At 42.3% G+C, this 23,391-nt stretch overlaps 1 protein-coding gene across 4 annotated transcripts in view; it reads left to right on the top strand.

Moving 5' to 3' along the window:
• Nucleotides 1-5,428: 5,428 nt before the first annotated feature.
• The window catches only part of rnf123 (ring finger protein 123), a gene marked incomplete at its 3' end in the record, with an annotated part of 161,693 nt that continues 143,730 nt past the window's right edge, over nucleotides 5,429-23,391 (top strand). The window contains exons 1-17 of one of the 4 annotated variants that reach the window (XM_080774155.1): nucleotides 5,429-5,564; nucleotides 8,132-8,246; nucleotides 8,465-8,549; nucleotides 14,915-14,994; nucleotides 15,623-15,720; nucleotides 15,927-15,981; nucleotides 16,805-16,890; nucleotides 17,006-17,092; nucleotides 17,311-17,378; nucleotides 18,000-18,125; nucleotides 18,954-19,068; nucleotides 19,720-19,824; nucleotides 20,774-20,899; nucleotides 21,166-21,258; nucleotides 21,702-21,777; nucleotides 22,381-22,496; nucleotides 22,991-23,102. In XM_080774155.1, coding sequence (XP_080630281.1) covers nucleotides 8,165-8,246; nucleotides 8,465-8,549; nucleotides 14,915-14,994; nucleotides 15,623-15,720; nucleotides 15,927-15,981; nucleotides 16,805-16,890; nucleotides 17,006-17,092; nucleotides 17,311-17,378; nucleotides 18,000-18,125; nucleotides 18,954-19,068; nucleotides 19,720-19,824; nucleotides 20,774-20,899; nucleotides 21,166-21,258; nucleotides 21,702-21,777; nucleotides 22,381-22,496; nucleotides 22,991-23,102 — 1,510 coding nt within the window. In that variant the 5' untranslated portion in view covers nucleotides 5,429-5,564; nucleotides 8,132-8,164. Of the gene's footprint in view, nucleotides 5,565-8,128; nucleotides 8,247-8,464; nucleotides 8,550-14,914; nucleotides 14,995-15,622; nucleotides 15,721-15,926; nucleotides 15,982-16,804; nucleotides 16,891-17,005; nucleotides 17,093-17,310; nucleotides 17,379-17,999; nucleotides 18,126-18,953; nucleotides 19,069-19,719; nucleotides 19,825-20,773; nucleotides 20,900-21,165; nucleotides 21,259-21,701; nucleotides 21,778-22,380; nucleotides 22,497-22,990; nucleotides 23,103-23,391 lie in introns of all 4 variants that reach the window. The other 3 variants (XM_080774156.1, XM_080774154.1, XM_080774157.1) reach the window with 3 other exon arrangements.

Here is a 23,391-nt window from a genome sequence, read left to right as displayed (position 1 = left end):
CGCTTGTCAGTGGTTGCTTGACGACCAACTAGCTGCACCGTACCTCCGAGCCATGGCATCGCGAGTGCGTGCCAAAAAAGTGGACTGCACCATCTGCTTGTGCGGGTGAACGAAATAGTGTAATGATTACTTCCTTCCACTTTTTATCGGTTTATTTTCTTTTTTCTTTTAACTAAAGTATACAAATAACTTTCCTACACTTGTGTGAAATGGCGAGTCAGGAGAGACGACACTGTTTTGATCCAAATTCAAAATGTATTTTTGGTCTCATATTTCTTGAATGGCACAGGTGGCGAGGGTGAGGCTGTGATTGGCCATTCAGCGAAAAGGATCACATCGCCAGCCATTCATAGGAGAGAGTTATTATTTACACTGATAAGGAATCTGAATCTCTATTTTTGACGGATACGATACATATAATTAATTGTCATTGTCATTGTCTGATCTCTCGACGTCCTAGTTAGGCTATATGACATGTGACACTCTAGTAGCCTACAGTACAAGTACACCCCGGTACACAGGTCAAACATTTATCATAAGAAACTGTCATACAAAAATAATATTTCTGAAAGTACACACAAAGTTGCACTTTATCAAGGGAATGTGTGCAATATCTCTGTTTTGTGTACGTGGGTGTTTCATGGTGTTTTTTCTTTTCGTATGTGCAGGGCCGGTTCTAGGCATAGGCGAACTAGGCGGTCGCCTAGGGCCTCAACCACTGAGGGGGCCTCGTCACAGGGAGAAGATTTTTTTTTTTCATGTATCCCTTACATGGGCTACTGGCCACATGTGGCCCCCACCTAGCTTCTTAATTTTGATCTCAAAGTGCACCAAATTGAAGCATTTTCATGGCAAATTTACAATTTTTATTCCGGCGTGGCAAAGCAGGAGGGGGGGGGGCCTCTGTATAATATGTTGCCTAGGGCCTCAAAAGGCCTAGAAGCGGCACTGATGGTCGGGGGGGTAGGACCAAGGGATTTGGGATTTGTTTATAAACATTTTGGTATTTGTTTATAAACATTTGTGATTTGTTCATAAACATTTGTGATTTATTTATAAACATTTTGGGATTTGTTTATAAACATTTGGGATTTGTTTACAAACATTTGGGATTTGTTTATAAACATTTGGGATTTGTAAGTCTCATGGGGGGGGTAGGACCACTACCAGTAGACCTGTAGTAAGTCTCATGGTCGGGGGGGTAGGACCAAGGGATTTGGGATTTGTTTATAAACATTTTGGTATTTGTTTATAAACATTTGTGATTTGTTTATAAACATTTGTGATTTGTTTATAAACATTTGTGATTTGTTTATAAACATTTTGGGATTTGTTTATAAACATTTGGGATTTGTTTACAAACATTTGGGATTTGTTTATAAACATTTGGGATTTGTAAGTCTCATGGGGGGGGTAGGACCACTACCAGTTGACCTGTAGTAAGTCTCATGGTCGGGGGGGGTAGGACCAAGTCTCATGGGATTTGGGATTTGTTTATAAACATTTTGGTATTTGTTTATAAACATTTGGGATTTGTTTATAAACATTTGGGATTTGTTTATAAACATTTGGGATTTGTTTATAAACATATGTGGCCCCCACCTAGCTTCTTAATTTTGATCTCAAAGTGCACCAGATTGAAGCATTTTCATGGCAAATTTACAATTTTTATCCGGCGTGGCAAAGCAGGAGGGGGGGGGGCTCTGTATAATATGTTGCCTAGGGCCTCAAAAGGCCTAGAACCGGCACTGCGTATGTGAACATGTCTGTTATTTGTATGCAGCTGTGACTCTGTCTCCAAGACAAATTTCTCCCAAGGGAGACAAATAAAGATAACCTTGAACCTTGAACCTTGAAAGTAGAAAGACATCCGTGGATATGCACGGCTTGGGGTATCCGTGGATATGCACGGTTTGCAAATACACTTTCCAGTTCAGTCCTTCATTCAGTCTCTCCATTTTTCCTGTGACCATTTTCCATTCTACGTGCAAGTGTCCACTTTGCACGGTCAGACTGCTTGATTCACTCACTGCCAGAGCGGTAGAAGTGTTGGAGCTTGAATTGAATTGTTATTTTATTATTTTTGGATTGGACTATGCCAATTGAATTGAAGACACAAAGTGAACTGAGAAGAGACAGTAAAGGTGTCACACGTTTTATTTATTTTCGGATGTTTTGGATAAGAACTGAACTGAAAAAGGACTGAGTTACAGTGTCACGTACACTTCATTTTGATACAGAACAATTAATTTGAACTATAACCTGATCCAAGTATATGTTGTATTTTATTTTATTTCATGATTCAAGTTGTGATTTAAGGTTGTTCATTCTATTTTGATATTTTGGAAATGTATACCTACCTCTACCTGTAAAGTCTGGTTTTACCTGTGGAAAGAGTTAACTCAAGATATTAGAAAACAAATAGAGACTAAATAGGATTATAAACTAGTTCCTAAAATTTGTTAGAATACCTGTCTAAAATAGCTGACTAAAATAGTTGACTAAAATAAGAAACTAAAATACCTGAACTTAGTTTAGATAAAGCTATTTCTAAATTAGGTTTTAAGGAAATAAAAAGGGAAAGTGGAAACTTACCTTAGGATACCTGCAGGATTTTGTTTTTGTTTTATTGGGTCAAAGGTCAATGTTATTGTGTGTTGTATGCATTGTATGTCTGTCTAACTATTGAGTAAAAAGTTTGTCGGCTTTAGATTTAAAGTAAGTGGTCTCTGGTCTGATATTTTATTGTTCCCCACTCCTTAGAACCTAGAACTAGTCCAGTGGTTAACCTCTGCGATACAGGTGCTACATCTGGGTCATACCAAAGACTCATGTCCATTTTTGAGCTGGGCATTGAGTAAATTTTTATTCAGCAGCAGCACCCTTCAATACTCCTAAAAGCATATAGGCTAGCATTCGAGCCATAGCAAGTAGTTAACTTGTGAATATAGAAGCCTTGTGGTTTGAGTGTCCGCCCTGAGACTGGGAGGTCGAGGTTCGATACCTGGCCGGGTCATACCAAAGACTCTGAAAAATGGGACCCACTGCCTCCCTGTTTGACACTTAGCATCAAGGGTTGGATTTGGGGTAAGTCCCTGCGACATACTGGCGTCATGTCCAGGGGGTGTACTTGTACATCATTTCCAGGGGGTGTATTTGTACTGTACATCTATACTGCCTCACGCTACCGGAAACAGGAAATAGGCTCCTGCCCTATGGGCCTCATGGCTCTGCAAGGCTTACTCGTGTATCAAATAAGGGGTTTTGTGGCCCCTGAGACCAAACGGACAGAGTTGGGGGGGGTTCAGTATGAACTGGTGATGGCGCAAGAGGTATATACTGTAGCTAACAGAAAATAATAGTGGAAAGAAAATCAGTTTTTCTGTAAAGTTGCTTTCAAATATTTCATTGATATGAAAATGCATTGTGTACGGTAGGGCGATGTGGAAGGCATCACATACCCTGATTGCGGGGAAATGGGCTTTTGGTCCTGGTCTTGACATTCAAAGACCTGATTGCTGCTACTAACTGCCATGGAATCTATACTGACCTTGACATTGTGGATGTGGAAAGGAAACACTTGCCCTGCAGGGTATAGCATCTGAAAAAAATCTGTGGTTACAGGCTTTGTTGACATGCCCATGCATTCACTGATGCACCTGGACTGTGCACACAATCAGGTATGTGTACTAAGTACACACAGAGGTGCACTCTGTTTTGTAATTTATGCTTTGTTTTCCCTGTGTAATGTACAGTGATATACCCCACTCTATTGTTTTTTTGTGTGGACTGTGGATGTAAATTAGAATCTCTGTTATATCTGGTGTATATACATAATTACATTACACTATTTGTATTGTTCATTAGTATGCAATGCCCCGTCTAAATAAACAAATAAGTAAAGTTTGTAGTCATGTTCAGTCAGGTTGCTTAATGCTTACTACTTATACTAACTTACTTCTGTAAGATGCTCTCTAGAAAGTTACATGAGTCATCACAACTTTACAACTAAAGTGCCGGTAGCTACTAGGTACAAATTAACTACATTAGACATTGTCATTTCGTCACTTACATCTGAAAGGAAATACAATCTTATGGTGGAGTGATGTAAATAAGTCTTAGTACTTCTGTTTCCATCCTCGTAGCAGTTTTTGTATTGACTTGTACTTTCGTACTTCCGATAATCGGCCAGCGATCGGTGATCGGCCATATGGGCCGATATTCACTCTGATCGGTAATCAGCATTTACCTTATCTGTGATCTGGAGAAACTGATCTTTTACAGTTACACCATTTAAGTGGTATTTATGTTAATCAGATATATAGTATAACATAATTTTGCATTTTTGTGACAGGCCTAAAAATTCTCCCCTTCCTCCACACACACAGGAATAGTTTTGACGTGGGTTTTGACATATAATCATTTTGGAAATATTATATACACACACACACACACACACACACACACACACACACACACACACACACACACACACACAGAAAATGTCATACTGTAGTGTAGTGGATGATTGGCCTGCCCTGGTCTCATCCCATCCCATCCATGGCTGTATCAATGTCAGGTACAAGGCCAAAGAGAAGGGTGTTGAACAGATCATGTTTTTTTTGTGACCATGCACATATTTTTGATTATCTCTTTAGGCTATGGAGCTCATAAAAGAAAAATCACACCCGTGTGAACTGAGTGGTGCAGTGAGATTACTATTTGATCCAAAAATAATGGATTCAGTTTTCCCAGGTCCTAGTATGTTTCCTTGTGGAACGCCACATCTCACTGGGAGGGGGGGACAGTGTTCCGTTCACCTCCACCATCTGTTCTCTCCCCCTGCAGCTCACTGATGGTCAGTCAAATAGAGGAGGCATGTGTCAGTGAGTGGAGTGGGATGTTCTGAAGCTGGATTGAAATTTGTACATTCATTTTTTTGTGGCCTACATGATCTCTAGGGTCTACATTGCTTATCTTAACCAGTGTCATGAAGTGCATTATGACTTTCATGTATCCGCCATCGTCCTATGACCCACTACTACGTAGCATGAGTGTCTATTTCAAACAAAGTGTTTTTTTACTTGGGGGGGGGGGGGGGTCATATTTTGACAGCAGGAATTGCCTGTCATAATTAGAGACCCCCCAGTATCAGGATGTATTTGGATGTTGATATTCATTCATCAGCCAACACTCCCCACTCACAGGTAGTAACCCCCCCCCCCCAGAGAAATAGAGAAAACGTTTTACTATGGTATTGGTAACAACACCTGCTACTAAACTAAACTAATAACAGCAAGTATAGGATGCTGCTGCTGCACATTTTCTGACTCAGCTGTTTACCGGTAGTTCGCGTTTAGCCAACCGACGGCGACGACGCGACGTATTTTGTCCCAACTGACGCTCCGTGACGTGGGAACCGTTTGACAAGAATAGTGTTGTTGTAGAAATAGGCTCCAGTCGAAAACACAGCGTTGACACCTGTATGCCACATCGCTGTCATTTATATACAAAATACCGCATTTAAACGGAGAAGAGGAGGCTCATTTATAAAGAAGTATTGGGTAAGTATTTTCACCAGCTTTGTTGTGTCCAGTGAGCAATTATAGCGAACCAAAATAGCAGCGTTACACCAAATGTGTGACCTATTGAATTCCGTGATGCCGCCGTGTTTCGATTTATCTGCTCTCGATAGCTAGAGAGTAGAGACAGACTTCGATAATCCACGAAGTTATGTATAACAGCGTATAGGAGCTTCAGTCAGTCAGTGATTCTGTGTCTGTCACTGTCATTAGCCAGCTAGCGAGGCAGTTGGCAAGAGATTTCGGTGCAAAAAACCGTATGTGTGCCTGGCTAATGGGCTGAAGCCAAGCTTACGGGGTTTAATAGTGTAGCGCAAATTCACTGTAGTCCGTATATGGTTACTAGCAGCTGCTAAGGTGCATGTTAGGCTGGAGCTTGCACAGATAGCATAGCTACATAGCAGGGTTGGGAGCGAATATGTTCCCTGGCTCAGCCATATGTCTCACCCTAACTCCCAACCCCTATCCTAACCTTACCCCCAACCCCAATCCCTAAAGAACCGCGCTGACCCCACTGTAGCTATAACAGTTAGCTACAGGTTTGACTTGACTTGGCTGGTGAGTTCTGACTCACTCATCTCACCATACCACTGTGTAATGTGTATGCTTGCCTAATGCCTTCCAGAATAGTAGCCTGGCACTGTTGCCATGGACGACTGAAATCGCAGTAAACTGATAGAGTTACAGAGTAGTACCTTGTGTGAACTTGCAAGGAAGGCAACTAGGCAAGACATGGTCCTGAGTCCTGACCTGATCTATCTCTACAACCACACCTTTTTCTGTAGTGAGCCACCCAGTGTCCAAAAAACGGAACTGGAACAAATGTGTCTGTCATGGTTAAAGAATCAAACATGTAGGATAGGATACTACAGCAAAGGGAGAATTGTGCCTAAGATAACAGCATCCTAGTATCATGACTTGACTACTCGGTTGCATTAGTCTTGCGCAACAATCAAGTTGTTTACATTAGTAATAGTTATTACATAATGTAATGCATAGGATAGGTAGGTTGCTGTGGTTACTTAATGATGTTTGTATGACAGCTCAGTTACATTTGTAGTGCATTCAACTTCTCTCTCTCTCTCTCTCTCTGTGTTTGTTACAGACTGTAGTGTACACCACTGAGTACACCTTACAACTCTAGCACTAAACATGTAGGCATACAGTAATCTTAAACAGACACCACCATTTTGAATGTGTACTCAACTGCCCATGGGTTTAAAAGTATTCTAGACTCTAGACTTTGTTGATATATCTGAAACTGGATAGGCCTACAACTTTGTTATACACCAACTCCAGGCTCTCATGAGTGCACTTTCCTTTCTTTCTTGTCATATTTTCATCTTTAACATTAATCATATATGGTCACGACAAGGTTGCTGGTAAAGGTTCAATGTCTGTCTTTCCTAAATTTAAAATACAAATCTTTCAAAAATCTATCAGAAGATCACAAGGGCGGTATATTTTAATTCCCATCGAAAGGAGGTGTCATTCACTGCCACATTCTTTTCCTTTTTTCTCCTTTGTACATATAGTAATGTGTTAATTAGCCCTAGAACGGCTCTTGTTGTTACATACAGTATGCACAGTATTTCACATACAGAGCCATAGAACACCCAGGTTAATTTCAGTTCGGGTTCAAAATGTGCGCCATAAATGTGATAAATGCTCCGTTTGTACTCACCCATTAAATAATTCCAAAGACGTGGTGTGAAAAATGGTCCTCTAGTTTTATATCCATGTGAAAGTTCTGGCACAAAACGCGTATTTAGTGAATTATCTCCACTTTTTCAAGAGATGCACACGGACATCTTTCTCTCCGGGCGAGGGGGACACAGACACAAACACAGACGTCATCACCAATTGACCAGGGAAACGCAAAAGTTTGCGGTCACACAATTGGCAGGTGCTTTGCGATAGGTGCTGGGTAATTAATCACACCACCTGCCAATTGTGTGACCGCAAACTTTTGTGTTTCCCTGGTCAATTGGTGATGACGTCTGCGGTAAACAACAGGAAGGTTACTATCACTCCGGCCCCCCCCTCGCCCGGAGAGAAAAGCGTCCGTGTGCATCTCTTGAAAAAGTGGAGATAATTCACTAAATACGCGTTTTGTGCCAGAACTTTCACATGGATATAAAACTAGAGGACCATATTTCACTCCACGTATTTGGAATTATTTAATGGGTGAGTACAAACGGAGCATTTATCACATTTATGGCGCACATTTTAATATCTACAAGGAAACGATGGAAGCTATCTATGCCTTATGATACATGAAAATTTACGAAGTATAATTAAATGATCACAGGCATTCTAGGTCTATGTGTTAATATGCTATGTATACACTGTATGTATATGTGTGCTACTGTGCTTAGTGCTATGATGAAATGAATAGGAACACAATGGAAATAAGTCCTCAGGACTTAATTGTGTTATCCTTTTAGTCTAAATGTCTTACCCTGTACTCTTTTAATTTCTTACTAATAAAGTATTCAATCTATCAAAACATGTGAAAGATAATGTGGCTGTTTGTTGTCACCCAGCAGTGCATGGACTAGGTCACTCCTGAGTCGGACAACATGAGCTCAAAGGGGGGCGGCACAGCCCTGACCCGTCGGAACTACAGAGTGGGTTCTGATACAGACAAACCCAAAGCCACTGGTAAGTAATGATGGTGTGAGGTTTTTGATAAACAAAAAAACCAAAAACTGTAGGTTTAGGGGTGATGCAAGTTTTTGATCAAAGCAGGTAACGGGTACTAAAAAGTAAAAACGGTAGATGAAACGTCCATTTAATTCTATTAGGAGGGGTTCCTGGTACGGGCAATCTATCTGATAATTGAAATCATATTCTGTTCTCTTTTGTCCATTCTCATCCAGGCATAGTGAATGAGAAGTTATTGAGTGACTACCTACACCATGTATTCCCCTCCACCAAACAGGGACCTGCTCTGGCCTCCCTCAGGTAGAGTACTGACATATGCCTGATTTATATTTAGTTGCTTGACACCCACATGCAAGTATAACGTAGGCATCAGTTTTTAATCAGCCCAGTTGTTTGTGAACTACTGAAAACAAATCAGGATCCAATTCCGAAAAACACGTGGGGGGGTCGCAAGTCCCTACTCACTTTTAATTGCTCACTTAGCCTATACTTACCTGAAAAAAACTGCAAGGTCAAAACGTCTTATTGCTGTGGTGAATGCAAATTGGAGTATTTAAAAGTGAGCTGCGAACCCCCCTGTTGTTTTTCAAGAATCTGTTTTGTTAGTTTGGCTCAGCACCAAAAACGGAGGATGTGCATTATTGTTTCTTTGGGTGACATCTCCGGATCCAATTCCACCATCATCTTCTCTCCTGTGTTGCCCTACTCTGTGTCCCTATCTGGTATCCTATTCGGAGTGTAGTGTATACAGTACATTTTATTTGCTACTATAAAAATGTACAGTAGCATGTAGGTTGAAGTGTTTGCCCAGGCCCCTGATTTATCACACATTATACTGTATAGTGTCCTCGAAAGTCAGCTTGTGAATATTTGGCTACTTTTTTGTCCGTCGTGTGGTTTCAATGGTATATATGTATGTGCTGAGATACAGCTGTCTGCTACAATAATAGTTTGAAAAACTTTGCCTGTGTAGTCCGGAAGGGAGTAATGGATATCCTGATGACCTGAGGCCAGTAGGAAAAGTGTTGTTTGGTGTGCTTCTTCTGTACTATAGTGTGGACAGTAAACCACAGGTTTTTAAGTTCTCTTCATATTTAATTTGGATGATGGTTGCAGTGGTCATTATTCACACATGTTGACACACTAGAATTTCGCCGGCCTTCGGCCGGCGAATCCTAGTTACATTGCAGCGCAATATGGGAAGAAGGAAATTGCGTTGACAGAGTTGACAGACTCCACTTCATGTTTCAGCTGTGTTTTTAAACTCAGTAGTGTGCCCTGGGTTATAAATTATTATAATAACAAAGTGTTTTTTATTTCTCATAAATACGCAAACATGGTGAAACAACTACAGTCACAGAGAGCAGTGCCAAGGTAGCTGCTGCCTGCTAACGATGCAAACAACAGCCTTGCCTGTCGTGTGTGTGTGTGTGTGTGTGGGGGGGGGGGGGATAGCACTAATTTTCGACATTTTACTGTGTCATAAAAATGTACATCTGTAGCCTATATTGTGATTACATTTGACCGTACATTTGACTCTTGTGTTATATTCTTGTGAAATATTCAGTAAAGTATTGTGGTGAAATATTCACCCCAAGTTGATAAGATATGCAGAGAATATAATACCAAGAAGCCCCAGTTTGAAATGCATTAGGCCACAGACCCCCATTTGATACCATTTGCTCTCTGGGAAAATCAGGGTCCATTTGGTTCCATTTGTATGCTCTTGGAGTATGATGACTGTGCTAACAGTATTATCATAAAATATGTCTCAGTTTGAAGATTCAAAAAAACATATTTCATATGTGTGAGCTTGTAAAGTAGAACGTTCAACCTAGAGACAGTGTTGCCAAGTCTGATCATTATAAGCTACTTTGGACTTGTTTATCTATTGGTAGTCCTTGACATGGAAATGTTTGAGTTCCACTGCTCTGAAACAACATTAGACAACAAAGTTTGACAGTCAACACTATAATTGATTATTCTAAGACTAATTTCCGGACCATTTCTGATTTACCTACTTTGAACTGGCCTATTAACATTTTTATAGACCTGGTTGCTTGTTTCACTCTCACATCCACGATATGTGGCAACCCTGGTCCCTGGTTTGTTTTGCGTGTGGATGTTTTTTTGTGTTGCTTTAGCATCTTTAGCACAGTAGCTATCAGAGGCTGCTGCAGCTGCTGCTGTCATGTGGAAGCAGGAGGGAAAAAGAAAAAAAGACGAAAACACACAACATTGCGCGCCCGCAGATCTGCCCTGAAACGGCAGATCTGTCGTTTTATGGATCATAGAACGAACGTACCGGTATGCTGTTAGCTTGTTGCTAACGGGACCCCCCCCCTCTCTCTCTCTCTCTCTCTCTCTCTCTCTGACGTTCTCTCTCTCTCGCTCGCGCGCGTTACTCTAACACGTCTTTCTGTCTTTCTCTCTCTCTCTCTCTCTCTCTCTCTTTCTCTCTCTCTCTCTCTCTATGTCAGAAAGCGTTGTCAGTTTACTCACAGCACAGCACCGTCACTCCTGTCAGTTATTTCGTCGTGTATTGGTAGCCTATATGAGCCCAATATTGGCGTTACGCATTTCACTTGAATAATGTTGTGTGCGCAGTTGCGCACGTGCGCACGCTGAGAAAGACAGTTATTTAATGAAACTGAAAATTATAACGTGCTGCACTGCTGTCTCGCCGCCGTATAGCCATTCCTGTGTGTGTGTGTGTGTGTGTGTGTGCAGGCGTGTGTAGTCGGCATTGGCTGGCAGGCGAAAATAGCAAAAGCTATACGTGTAATGTAAATATTTCGGCACAATCCAAGTAGTGACAATGAACAATGTTGATTTAACTAAGGGATTCGCTGAGTGTTTTATTTTGTAAATACAGGGATTTAGAAGGGATAAGCAAAATAGTGAGCCAATAGTTTCTCCCCTTCCTTCTGTCTTTTATCCTGCGAGAGCCCTAAAAAGCAAGATGGCTGATTGTGAGACTGAAAAGTAGTGTGGGGGCGGGCCTGGTGGGCCTATGAGAACACAGAGCAGTGTTGCCAGGTTTGCAAATTGTAAGCGAGTTGTAGTGTGTGTAAGTAGCGTGGTTAAAAGGCCTTGTGGCGTTGCTGTTGGGGCAACTGCACATGTCGTCCAGTTTTTGTCGACCAGTTTCTGTCCACTGCTTTTGGCACGTGATCAACTTTACCATTGTATAAAGAGATAGGTCAGGAGACTATCGCCTGTTTCCATAATGTGAGGTACATCAGCAGCTTAATGTACAAGTACAGCTCCTGGACATGATGCTTGTATGTTGCAGGGACCCCTCTCCTCCCAATCCAACCCTTGATGCTGAATGGCAGGTATTGCATACCAACTTTATAGTCTTATGACTCAGTCAGGGATTGAACCTTTACCTCCCAGTCTCAGGGTGAACAATGACTACAAGGCCACTGAGATGGTCATGTCTATTGTTATTGTACGTGCAGACTTGCCGGCACCATCATCCACACTAACCACCTTCCTGGAGGAGACTTCCTTTAACTAAACGCTTCCAAAACCGAAGCCATCCTAATTGGCACACCCCAGGCCCCCACCAGATCCAGTCATGCCCTGTTACCAGCATCTCCTTCTGCAGTCACAACTGTCCCCTCTCATCCACAGTCTCCAACCTGGGTGTGAAAATGGACCCTCGACTGAACTTTAAGTCTGTGTAAGGGCCGATTCATACTCCTATTTAGTTCCGAAAAAGTCGATTCAGGAAAGGTCCTAGGTCCGAATTTAGTTAGGCTCTATAAACGTCAATTCATACTCCCTCATGGCTAGCGCCGAAGTCCCTTGTAAACATTGGAGGTCCTTGACATGGACCTCCAGTGGCAGGGAAATGAGCCTCGCTGGTGCGGTGTGTCGTCCTCCTAGTCCTCCTTTTCCTGTTTGTGTGCGTGTGGCTCATTAAGAACGCGATGCGTGGGGCATGGTGGCACAGTTGGTAGTGCTGTCGCCTCACAGCTAGAAGGTCCTGGGTTCGATTCCCGCTCAGGACGCTGTGGGCGCTGGCGGCGTGTTTCCTCCGCATCAGTGCCCATACCCGAGGTGGGGTTGGCGAAAGGGCCTTTCTGTGTGGAGTTTGCATGTTCTCCCCGTGTCCACTAGGGTAGGTACCCTTACAAAAACATGCAGTAATCCTGGCGCCCCTGGCCAGCCGGGGCGCCTGATGGAGGGGAAAGGAACTGGTTGGAATAACGTGTTCCTTCCACACGGCACACGCTACGTCCAACCAGGGAAACTCCCCCCTGTCAGGTGTCAAATAGCAACTTGGACACTCAGGCATGAAGGAAGCATGAGTTGCTCTCCCCATGTCCCCCATATATGGGGACTAGGTTGGCGGAGGGTGTGTAGAGCCCAGGATCACATTAGATAATTGACACAGGGGTGAAAAATGGGTTACAAAATCGTGGGATAAAAAAATTAAAAAAATAAAGAATGCGATGCGTTGTGGGGAACGGAGGTATCTTGTGTGTTTTATGTGAAACTGTTGTTTATTTGTACGTATATAGCCTAGTATAGGTTTGTAATTATTTTAGACAGTATTTGTTTCATTGTCGAGAAATTACGAGAATGAATGTGAGAGGAGAGGAGCAGCAGGCCTGACAACAACACTGCAGCCAGATCGCACGGCCACCAGTGGCAGCTACTGGCCGCTCTGTGGAGCTCACCTCCCAGCCAAACTTCCTGTGTTCCCATGGCTTCACAGACTACAAATTGAACTTGAAGCTGGGCTGAATGAATGAGGAAATACCGCTGTAGTGCCAAAATGCTGCCATGATCCTGATGATAGTGCGAATGTATGACCATATTACGCCCATCCTCCGTTTACTTCACTAGCTCCCCATCTCCTTCAGGAGTGAATACAAGATCCGACGCATCAGTGCATCCACGGCAATACCCCTTCACCTCAAAGAGGTGTCTAAACTCTGCACCATGGGTGACCGGGCCTTATGTAGTTCTATTGCCTACTGTCTTTGGAATGCCCTCCCTGAACACCTGAGAGCTCCACAGTCCACTGACGCTTTTAAGAATCGACCTTTTGTAACAAAGCATTTATTTACTTAGTTATTCTTAGGCCTTTTTTTTTATTTTCTCCTGTGCCCTGATTTTACCTAGTTTTTAAATTGACTTAGGTCCCATGCAGTTGTTTGGTTGACTTTGCTGTTTTTTATGCCAATGTTTTAAACCCTGTAGTAGTTTGAGGTTGGCAGAAATGAATATAATTGATTTCAATTATTATTGTCTGACCCAAGAACAGGCATGTATCCAGGTGAACAGTTGAGCCATGAGACTGGCTAGGGATTTTGGATTATGGACCATTGAGGTTTTTTTTTTTTTTTAATTCATGTTTTCTTTTTTGTGGCCTTTATTTTATATTTTTTATGGAGGGACAGACAGTAGGCTGACAGGAAATGGGGAGAGAGATGGGGGAGTGACATGCAGTAAAGGCCGTCGGGATCGGGAGTCGAACCCGCGGCACAATGCCAGACTGGATTACCAGCCAAGGTGCCTGGACCATTGAGCCATGGCCCAGGCCCTTTGAGGTCTTCTTGAGCAGCATATTTATGGTGGTGGTGGTGTGTCTGTTGATGTCTATGTATAGAGCTGCTGGAGGTAACCTGAAACTAGTGGGCTTAACTGTAACACTAGTCAAGGTGTCTCACCCCAAACACAGACTATGGAGGTCAGAGTGAGTCTCTTGGTGGTAAGAGACTCATCGCTTCCATCGCTAACATGTATTCCTCATTTAAGAATATCTCAGAATATGTTTTCATTTTCTTAATAAAAAAACCTGAGTGCCGTGATTTTTGTACTTTTTCTGTTTTGTATGTGTCTATGGAGTTAACATTACTCTATAGAGCACCGCAGTCCCTCCCCCTTTCAGAAAAGCGAGTGGCCCAGGAAATGAAACCCCAATGCATTCTCCCATCGGCACTTCTAATATAATTTATTTAAAGACGGTTACGCCGCGGACAAAGCCAACTCGGATCGTGACAAATCATGACAATGAACACAATGTTTTGGGCCGATCAAATCATTAGAAAGACGAAAAGAAAGTCAGGAGACAACACTATTTGTTTTGTTTTTCGTCTTATAAATTATTTGATCGGCCCAAAACATTGTGTTCATTGTCATGATTTGTCACGATCCGAGTTGGCTTTGTCCGCGGCGTAACCGTCTTTAAATAAATTATATTAGAAGTGCCGATGGGAGAATGCATTGGGGTTTCATTTCCTGGGCCACTCGCTTTTCTGAAAGGGGGCGGGACTGCGGCGCTCTATTACACACCCAGGTGTGGTTATAATATTCAAATATGTCAAAAGCACCAGTTTAGTGACATCATAACCATAACCCCTCCCCCATTATCATACAACTTTAGGTTCAGATGGGTGGTGCTAAGGTGAAAGCCAGGTATTAACTGGTGGGTGTGGCCACATAAAAACATAATTTTGACACTTTCTGTACACTTGTTTGAAAAAGAAAAACATCTTCCTAGTATAATCATAGTACCTGATGATCATGTTCTTTTTTTGGGGGGGGGGGGGGCACTCATCTTTAATTGAATTGGGTAAACATTGGACAAAAAAACCTGTTATTTGTGGTTCCTCTTACTCACTTTTGTTAATCCTTTTCTTCTTAAGGAAACCTCTGGGGTTCCAGGACCTTGGGGCTCATATTGAACGTCTTTTGTCTGAGGGAGAACCCACCGAGGACACTAGAGGTACGCACGCACTCACGCACGCACACACGCACACTGGGTAACTGTTCATAATTGTAGCAATTATAATTTTTTTCTCCTGTCTTACTGTCCTTCAGGCTTCCGCTGAGAGACTAACTGAGTGTCATGTTGTAATTGTAATTAACCACATGCTTAGAATCAGCCAAGATACGTTATTCATTAAATCATCCTTTCGGAAGCACACAGACATATTTCACTGTCTCGTCACCAGAAGCAATCTGCCCATTACATTTTGAGATCACATGTATCATGCGAGTGAAGATTTTGGTGGTGCTGCTAGAGCAGTGGTGAGGGCTAATGGAAGTTACAGGTATGATGTGTGCAATGTGTACTGGTTAAGTAGGCTAATCAATTGTCAGGTGTGGGATTGCCATGGCAATCATTTGGCTGTTGACATATCTTCTACTGTACACTTGTTAGTCATCTTGGCTGAGTTTCCTGTGATAAACAGTGGAACTCAAAAGGCCACCCTATCGCTCTCCAGGTGATTTTTAGGCCTTAATAAAAAGGTGTTGCTACCCTCTTCTTGTCTTAGTTGCATCCATCAAATGCATACATACACTTGTATGAATTGAGGCTGGAGACGTATGATATCTCTCTGCCGCTACAGATCAGCCTATAGAAGGTCGCCTGGGTCCACAAACAGTTGTACTGGATCACACCAGCGGCTTTGAAGGACTACTGTTTGTCGATGACGACCTACTAGGGGTGAGATTTGCATATTGTTTTTTTCCATTTCATAAAGTTTATACCCAAATTTGCTGTGTGCATGATGTCAGCCCTTCCACAAAACCACAGAAGATGTTGTTAGAGTGTGCAGATGCCTGGCATTTTATAAAAGTTTTATTTATTAATTACAATATGACACATGATATGAGTGACTTGCTTTTCTCTCTCACTCTTCATACTTGTAGGTGATCGGTCATAGCAACTTCAGCTCCATCAGAGCTACTACCTGTGTATATAAAGGTAAGCACTCGGCTAGTTTAATCCTCTTTTGGATAAAAGTTGACCCATCCCAGATTATATTGTGGCTCAGGAGGTAGATCATGTCGTCCAATGATCCCTGGGTCGGTGGTTTGAATCCCGGCTCCTCCTGTCCACATGTCGAGGTGTCCTTGGGCAAGACACTGAACCCTACATTGCCTCCAATGAGTTGGTCGATGTGAGCTTGCCACCATTGGTGTGTGAATGTGGGAAGTGAGGACGCTGGCGTAGAATGTTCGCCGCTTCACCTCCCAATGTATGAACCATTGTAAAGCGCTCTAAAAATGTTATTATATCACCAAACATGCACTACGATGGGCTGCATGATCTAGACTAGATTAATTGTTTGAGAGCTGACAACAATCATTTGAACAATAATGGATTTATTTATGATGCACTTTAAATTTGTGTCTATGGCTGTTAGCAGTCAAACAATTAACACTTAGAGAATTATCCTATGTCTCTCTTGATTTATTTCATCTTTACTATTTAATGAGCTTATGTTTTCAGTTGCTAGGAAGGTTCATTTAGTAAATAATCTAACGATCTTATGTTTTCAGTCGCTAGGAAGGTTCATTTAGTAAATAATGTTCCTACCCACAGGCCAGGAATCCTCTGTTAGCATGTCATGCCTTCATGGATTAAAGTTGTCAGTCGGTACGATTGATTTCAGGTCATTTGGCTCCTTTCACACGGTTTCCCAAATCGCACATCAGGACACCATTTCTCAGCCGTGATATTTTATTTTGCTTTAATCCATGTGTCTAGTATGGAGTGTACTATCTGTCCTGTGTTTGGTCTCCAGGGAAATGGGCCTACGAGGTACTGATCTCATCCCAGGGCCTGATGCAGATAGGATGGTGTACACTCAACTGTCGCTTCAACCAGGAGGTACACACACACACACACACACACACACACACACACAGCCTCACACAAACGCATCCAGGCGTTCACGTACTAATGATGATGGATGCATCCCTGTCTTGGTGTTCTTTCATCATAGGAGGGTGTAGGGGACACTCCAGACTCGTACGCATACGATGGGAACAGAGTGCGCAAGTGGAATGTAACCACCACTAACTATGGCAAGGTGAAGAATGAATTGATATAATAAAAGTGCTAGATGATAGATCCTTGTAATCATTACAATAAAGATGGTGAAGCCAGGTATTCTATCTATTACTTTTTCCATTGTTCAGTATTCTTTAAGGATTCTATACGCTGATGTTGCCACTTGCCAAACATTGTTTTGGACACTATCCGACATGGAAATGTGTGCTTTATAACCTCTTATACATCTTCTTCTAGTCATGGGCTGCAGGAGACATTGTGAGCTGTCTGATAGACCTGGATGAGGCAACCATTACCTTCTGCTTGTAAGTCAGAAACCCTGCATTTTTTTACATTGTCTTAAACTTAAAGGAAAGCTTCACCCATTTTCATATAATTGGTCCTCGCCTAATGCTCATTATGAGATGGTAACATTCCCGTTGGCTCGCTCTGTGTTTCAGAGCAGGGCCATTAGTGAGGAATCTGAATCCAATTATGGAGATGATGTAAAATGTTCCTTTTAACTGAGTCAAAAATAGCAGAACATAACAGTAATTATGTTATCTTACTACCGGTAATTGATATGTCAGTTACATTGCTGTCATACCCGATAAAGAAATGTGTCCCTGTGCGGAGCGGTGTTTGGTATCGGTACATAATAAATAATACATGCATTTATCATGAATTAAAAACTAATTCTGGATGAAATGAAAGAGAAAGCATAGACATTCCATACATTTTGTTTAAGTAGTAGTGAAAATAGTCGATCTACAAGCTCAACGCAGCAATGCTTTCTGAGCTTGTAGATCCACTATTTTCACTAGTTTGGGTGCCGGGGAGACTAGGCTATAAAGTTTGAGAACCACTGTTCTATATTATAGAATTTAAATGTTGTGCTTCAAGTCAGCTACCCTAACATAGTCTGGATGCGTTTTGTGTTGCCCCAGGAATGGCCAGTCCCTGGGCACAGCCTTCACGAACATTAAGATGGGTCCAGGCATCGCTTACTTCCCTGCCATCAGCCTCTCCTTCAAAGAGTCAGTGGCTTTCAACTTTGGCAGCAGACCTCTCCGATATCCTTTCAACTCAGCAAAGATCACACACCGTATTTGTATTGTACTGTATGATGAGTGAATGAATGGCTCAGCTTTTGTGAAGTCTCCGTGGCTGCAGCTTATCTCACAAACCACTGTCGGTGCCAAATGTATTGTTAACGTTTGCCAGTAGGTCAAGGAGAAGTCTCTGAATTATTTTTCACATTTCACACATGCACGCACGCTTATGGGAAGAGATTATGGGATGTATTTGATATTGGAGTATGTGTCTTTACATTGATATTATGTGTCTACATTGATATTATGCGTTTTATCATTGATATTGGGATGTGTACATTGATATTATGTGCTAGGCAACCAAGTGCTAGCCAACCAATGCAACCGGAAATTAAAGATGGGTGCCGTGATTTTTGTACATAGAACATACAACAACAGCTGTGGGTGCGGCTTTTTTTGCAAAAAAATATATGTTTAGAAGATTTAGAACACTTTCCTGGGGTGTGTGTAATATGTGGTTTTAGATTTTAGCAGTGAGCCCAGTGTCTCTGATGTCATGGACACTGGGCTCACTTACTTCCTGGACTACATGATGTCTCAGTAAGACAGCCCTCCCCCTATCCACAAGGAGGAGCAGTGCACCAAAACATTATAGGAATTGTAGTCCAGGTATGGCTAGGTGGTCATTGTCCAGGTATGGCTAGGTGGTTATTGTTGATAGATAAATCACCCTGTCAGTGATTTATCTATCAACAATGACCACCTAGCCATACATTGTCCCTTGACCCTTACACAACAGTTCAACGGTAACTTTGTTCAGTGTTTGTCCTTAACCTACGCGTGATTCACGTATCCTGTGGAAGGCTACGTGCCTCTTCAGAACCCGCCCACCGCAGACCTGCTGAAAGCACACCAGCTATTGGGTTACGTCAAGAATGTTATCTCCACCATCATAGACACGCAGGTAGACAGGACAATTTTGTCAGGTTTTCCACAGGCATGTGTAGTCTGGAGTATCTATGCCTCACCCATTTGATGAAATCCTGTCCTTTACACACACAAAATAAATACATCAAGTGCTACTTTTGTTTTTTGTTTTTCAACCACTTGAACCATAACATCTCTATTCTTGGGTGGGGGAACATTCTCTGAAAAAGCTATTTCCGTTGAAGATATGTGGTGCAGAGCTAACTCGGGTGAAGTTTTGAGATTTTAAATGGTTATGTAATTCAACCATGTTTTTTCTTAAAATATTTCTTAAAATAATAAAAAACTTCATCGTACAAGAGTGTCATGCAAAGTAGAGAAAATAGCTGATCTACAAGCTAACAACGTGTCACATCGTGTTGCTTTTTTAAATAAATATTTAACCAATGAAATTGGTTAAAAAAAAGAGCTTGTGACTAAATAATGATTGGATCCACTGGAACACAGGTTCCTGTTTCCTGAAAAGTAACCATTTTGGACATACAAGGTTTCTAGCCGACAGTGTCATTTTGTTCATTCCATGTAGGATAAACGTAGGAGACTGTGGGGCGTTTCTTTGTGTTAGCTCTCTGTTAATCTCACTTGCTCATGATGTTGATGTTGCTGAATCATGGTTTCTCTGCCGTAGGAGGAGAGGCTGGTTGAGAAGGACTGTGCCGCCTGGAGACTACATGGAGAACCCACCATCCTCATCACCCTGGCTCACATCTTCAACCACTTTGCTCCTCTTATGGTGGGAATAGCATGCAGTGCTGTTGTATATCGTGTGGGTTTGTGTGTGGAATGTGGATGTATGCATTTGTGACTGTATGGATGTTGTCTGATTAACTGCGTAGTCTTTGTGTTTAAGAATTCATGTCCCAAGTATTTAGAGGCTTATGGCTATATCTTGCAAGATAGAGCCCTTAATCTAAAGTACTCACATTGGCGTTAGGTTTCATTGTGTTCCACAAGAGCAGTGTTGAGAGTAGTGTTCATTGGAACATGCACACGAATCAACATACATTCCATGCCCTTCCACCATTCAAACCATTCATCAAAAACTACCTAAAATGCCCACATTTCAATGGGTAGATAATCTATGTCTTGGGCTAGCCCGAGGTATCCTAGTCTAAAAAGACACTTGCTCATCACCAAGGAGGCCTGGGTTTGCGTTCCAGCAATAGTGCCTTCAAGCTTGACTGCATACCCCAATGAACACATCCTTGGCAGTGTTCACAGGTGGGAGGCCGGCTGGCGAGCGTCGCATGTTAAGCTTTCCCGGTGAAACTGAAAAAGAGGTGTCCACGGTGACTCATTGTGTATCAGAGGCAGCATGTGGTACATTACTCCCTCCAACAGTAGGGCTTGGCAGCAACAGGGGATCGACAGTTGGTGGAAATGGCAGAAATGGCAATGTCCAAAAAGGGAGAACATAGAAGGAAAAAAAAAGGACTTTGTCATCATAGTTGAATTAGTTGCTTTTGTAAAGAAACAGACTCTGAAGTAATATGTAGCATCAGTGTTATGATTTATGACCTTTGAGAAAATAATTACATTAGATCATGAGAAAATAATTACATTAGATCACGTGTGCAGTGTTATTTCACTATGTTCTAACTACAAGCATAAATACATACATACAGTATATCATTTCTGCGGTGTGTGTGTGAAGTATTAACATTGATCCAATGTGTCCCCAGTGTAAAGTGTACCTGGTGGAGGATGTGTTGATGAACTTCTTGTTGGCCATACTGGAGGGTGGAGGGGCAGTGGACGAACATCCACTAATACAACAGCTGCTGGACCTCTTCTGGTTGCTGATGGAGGTACGCACGCACGCACGCACGCACGCACGCACGCACGCACGCACGCACGCACGCACGCACGCACGCACGCACCTGCACAATATTTCACACTCATACCAAGCAATGAATGAACATGTTACACTTAAAAATATCTTAATGTTGTTTGGTTGTCACAAAATTCCAAGACATAGGGCAGGCACACTTTTTGAGAAGCACTGGCTTAGAATATGCTAATAACTGCCTAGTTTTGTTGTCCTTGTCTCTGTTTATGGGCTCCTGGTACGTAGGACTATGAGGTCAACGAGTGCCTGAAGCAACTGATGATGTCCCTGCTGAGGGCATACCGCTTCTCTCCCATCATCCCAGACCTGGGCTTCCAGGTAGGGCTGTTCACTATACTGGGGGAACCATTCTGATTTGTAGCAGTGCAGGATTACTTTTTGTCATCGTGGCATACAAAGTCACCTGGTCTGACTGAATGCATTTCTAAACTACAGTTCTGGTGATCTGACTTGGTAATTGTTTAGAGATGAAGACCCTGGTTTCTGGGCAAACCAAATTTGGATAGGAATGAATCACATCAGTGACTTCCTCTTAACGCTTTACAAATCAATCTCCCATGTTTCCTTTTTACATTTTCTAGAATAAATTAAATGTTCTACATGTCAACTTTGAATGTGTCCAGAGTCGCTAAAGCAGAGAAGGGATGTCAGTTCAGAAAGATAGAATAATGGCTTAGGCTAAATTGGGTTGAAGTGAATAAATTCATCATAACATTTCATCATACATCAAAACTGATCAGTCCATTCTTTTTTATTTACAGATCCACTATCTGCGTCTTACCACAGCCATCCTGCGCCATGAGAAGTCCAGGAAGTACTTGCTCAGCAATGTCCTATATCCTTTTTCAGTTCAGTCCCTGTACTGTACTGTGTGTACTGTACTAAACCAATCAATGTCTCGATACAGGACATGCCTCAATAAAGGATAAGATGTGTCCTTTTTCCACCCAATAACATTTCTGGGTAAGTGGAACAGTCTCCCCAAAACCTAGTCGCGGTACGCTTGCCTCCAGTGGCGGAACACTTGGCCCGCTTGGTGAGAACGGACTACAGCCCCTAATATTAAGTTGGGAGGTTAAAACGACGGAGGCGGTGCCGTCCACGAGAGGCACGGCCGAGCGAGCCGCCGTGCCGAATGTTGGAAAGTCTGCTTAGGCCAACTCTGCACCGTATGAGTTGCGTCCCGGCAGGGACAGAATGGGCAGAGTAGGTTTTGATGGCCAGAAAAAGACGCGTTTGACCATTCTGAGGTCGCCAGATTTGACTTGATCGAATACTTTTGATGGCCAGAAATACGTGGTTTCCGATGTCGCCTGATTTGACGCGGGCCAAGCAGGTTTGGGGACGACTGTTCTTGTATTCCATTTCTGCTGTAGTTTTGGAAGTGTATTTTATTCAAGAAGGAATAGTGGTTTTTAAATCTTTAACATAAAGTTACATTTGACGTGCTGCGTTCTGTAGTGTTCTTTTACATCAAGACTCCTCTGAGAGTGAAAGAGGCTGGTCTGGAAGAGCTCATACCAACAACCTGGTGGCCGACACGCTTCGACAAGGAGGTGAGACTGACTGCTAGCTACCTGTTTGGCTTTCTGGCAACCTGTTTGACTGCTTTTCTGGTTACATGTTTGACTGACCTTTGAGTATTTGACTCACACCTTGCAAGTGGAGTGACTGAGCATGGCCTATTAAACATTTATCAACACCAGTTACAACCCTATATACAGTACTAGTATACTTCAATTGACTGGGCTCTGTACTTGGCCTCCTGATTTTTCCCCTCTACTTCACCAAAATCTCTTTGCTGAAAATACCTGCACTACAAGTGAGCTTGTACTTCTTGATCTGTTATTTTGACCGAATGCTTGCCTATTATACATGCCCAAAATAGGAACGAAAGAGTTCATGTAGTAAAGCCTGATATGCTTCATTGCTTGTAGATCTGCTATTTTTGAAAATGCTTAATTCTTTTATTGCCCCCTTTTTTGACACATTTTGACACATCTTCCCCCAAATATGGATAAATGGATATGGATATGGTAAATGTGCTCAGCTCTCCACACAGGGAAAAGATGAACGAGAGCCTAAAGATGAGAGTGCAGACGAGCGCTTACGACGACGGGCGTATGAGAGAGGCTGTCAGAGATTGAAGAAGAGGATTGAAGGTTTGGAGCGTTTATCAGCTTTGTGTTAGGTTTATTTGATAGTCTTTTAAGTTAGACTTCATCGATTGGATGATTCTGCCCTCTTCAACGATGCCCTAATTCTCAGTATTTATGCATAATCACACCTGGATGCTGGCTCCATTGTTGGCTCTTGGCTGCTGTACAACTTCATCGACCAGTCCTTAGCATTATTTACTGTCATCTAAACTGGCAAGGCTGTTCAGGAGAGATGTCAATAAAGAATTCAATAAATACATTAAAAGATGGGCAACAGTCACATCCATTTATC

This window comes from Protomyctophum bolini (assembly GCF_963924005.1).
Source record: "Protomyctophum bolini genome assembly, chromosome: 2".
Lineage (NCBI taxonomy): Eukaryota > Metazoa > Chordata > Actinopteri > Myctophiformes > Myctophidae > Protomyctophum > Protomyctophum bolini.
The sequence above is the reverse complement of the archived record's forward strand: the minus strand, read 5'-3'. Positions and strand labels throughout refer to the sequence as shown.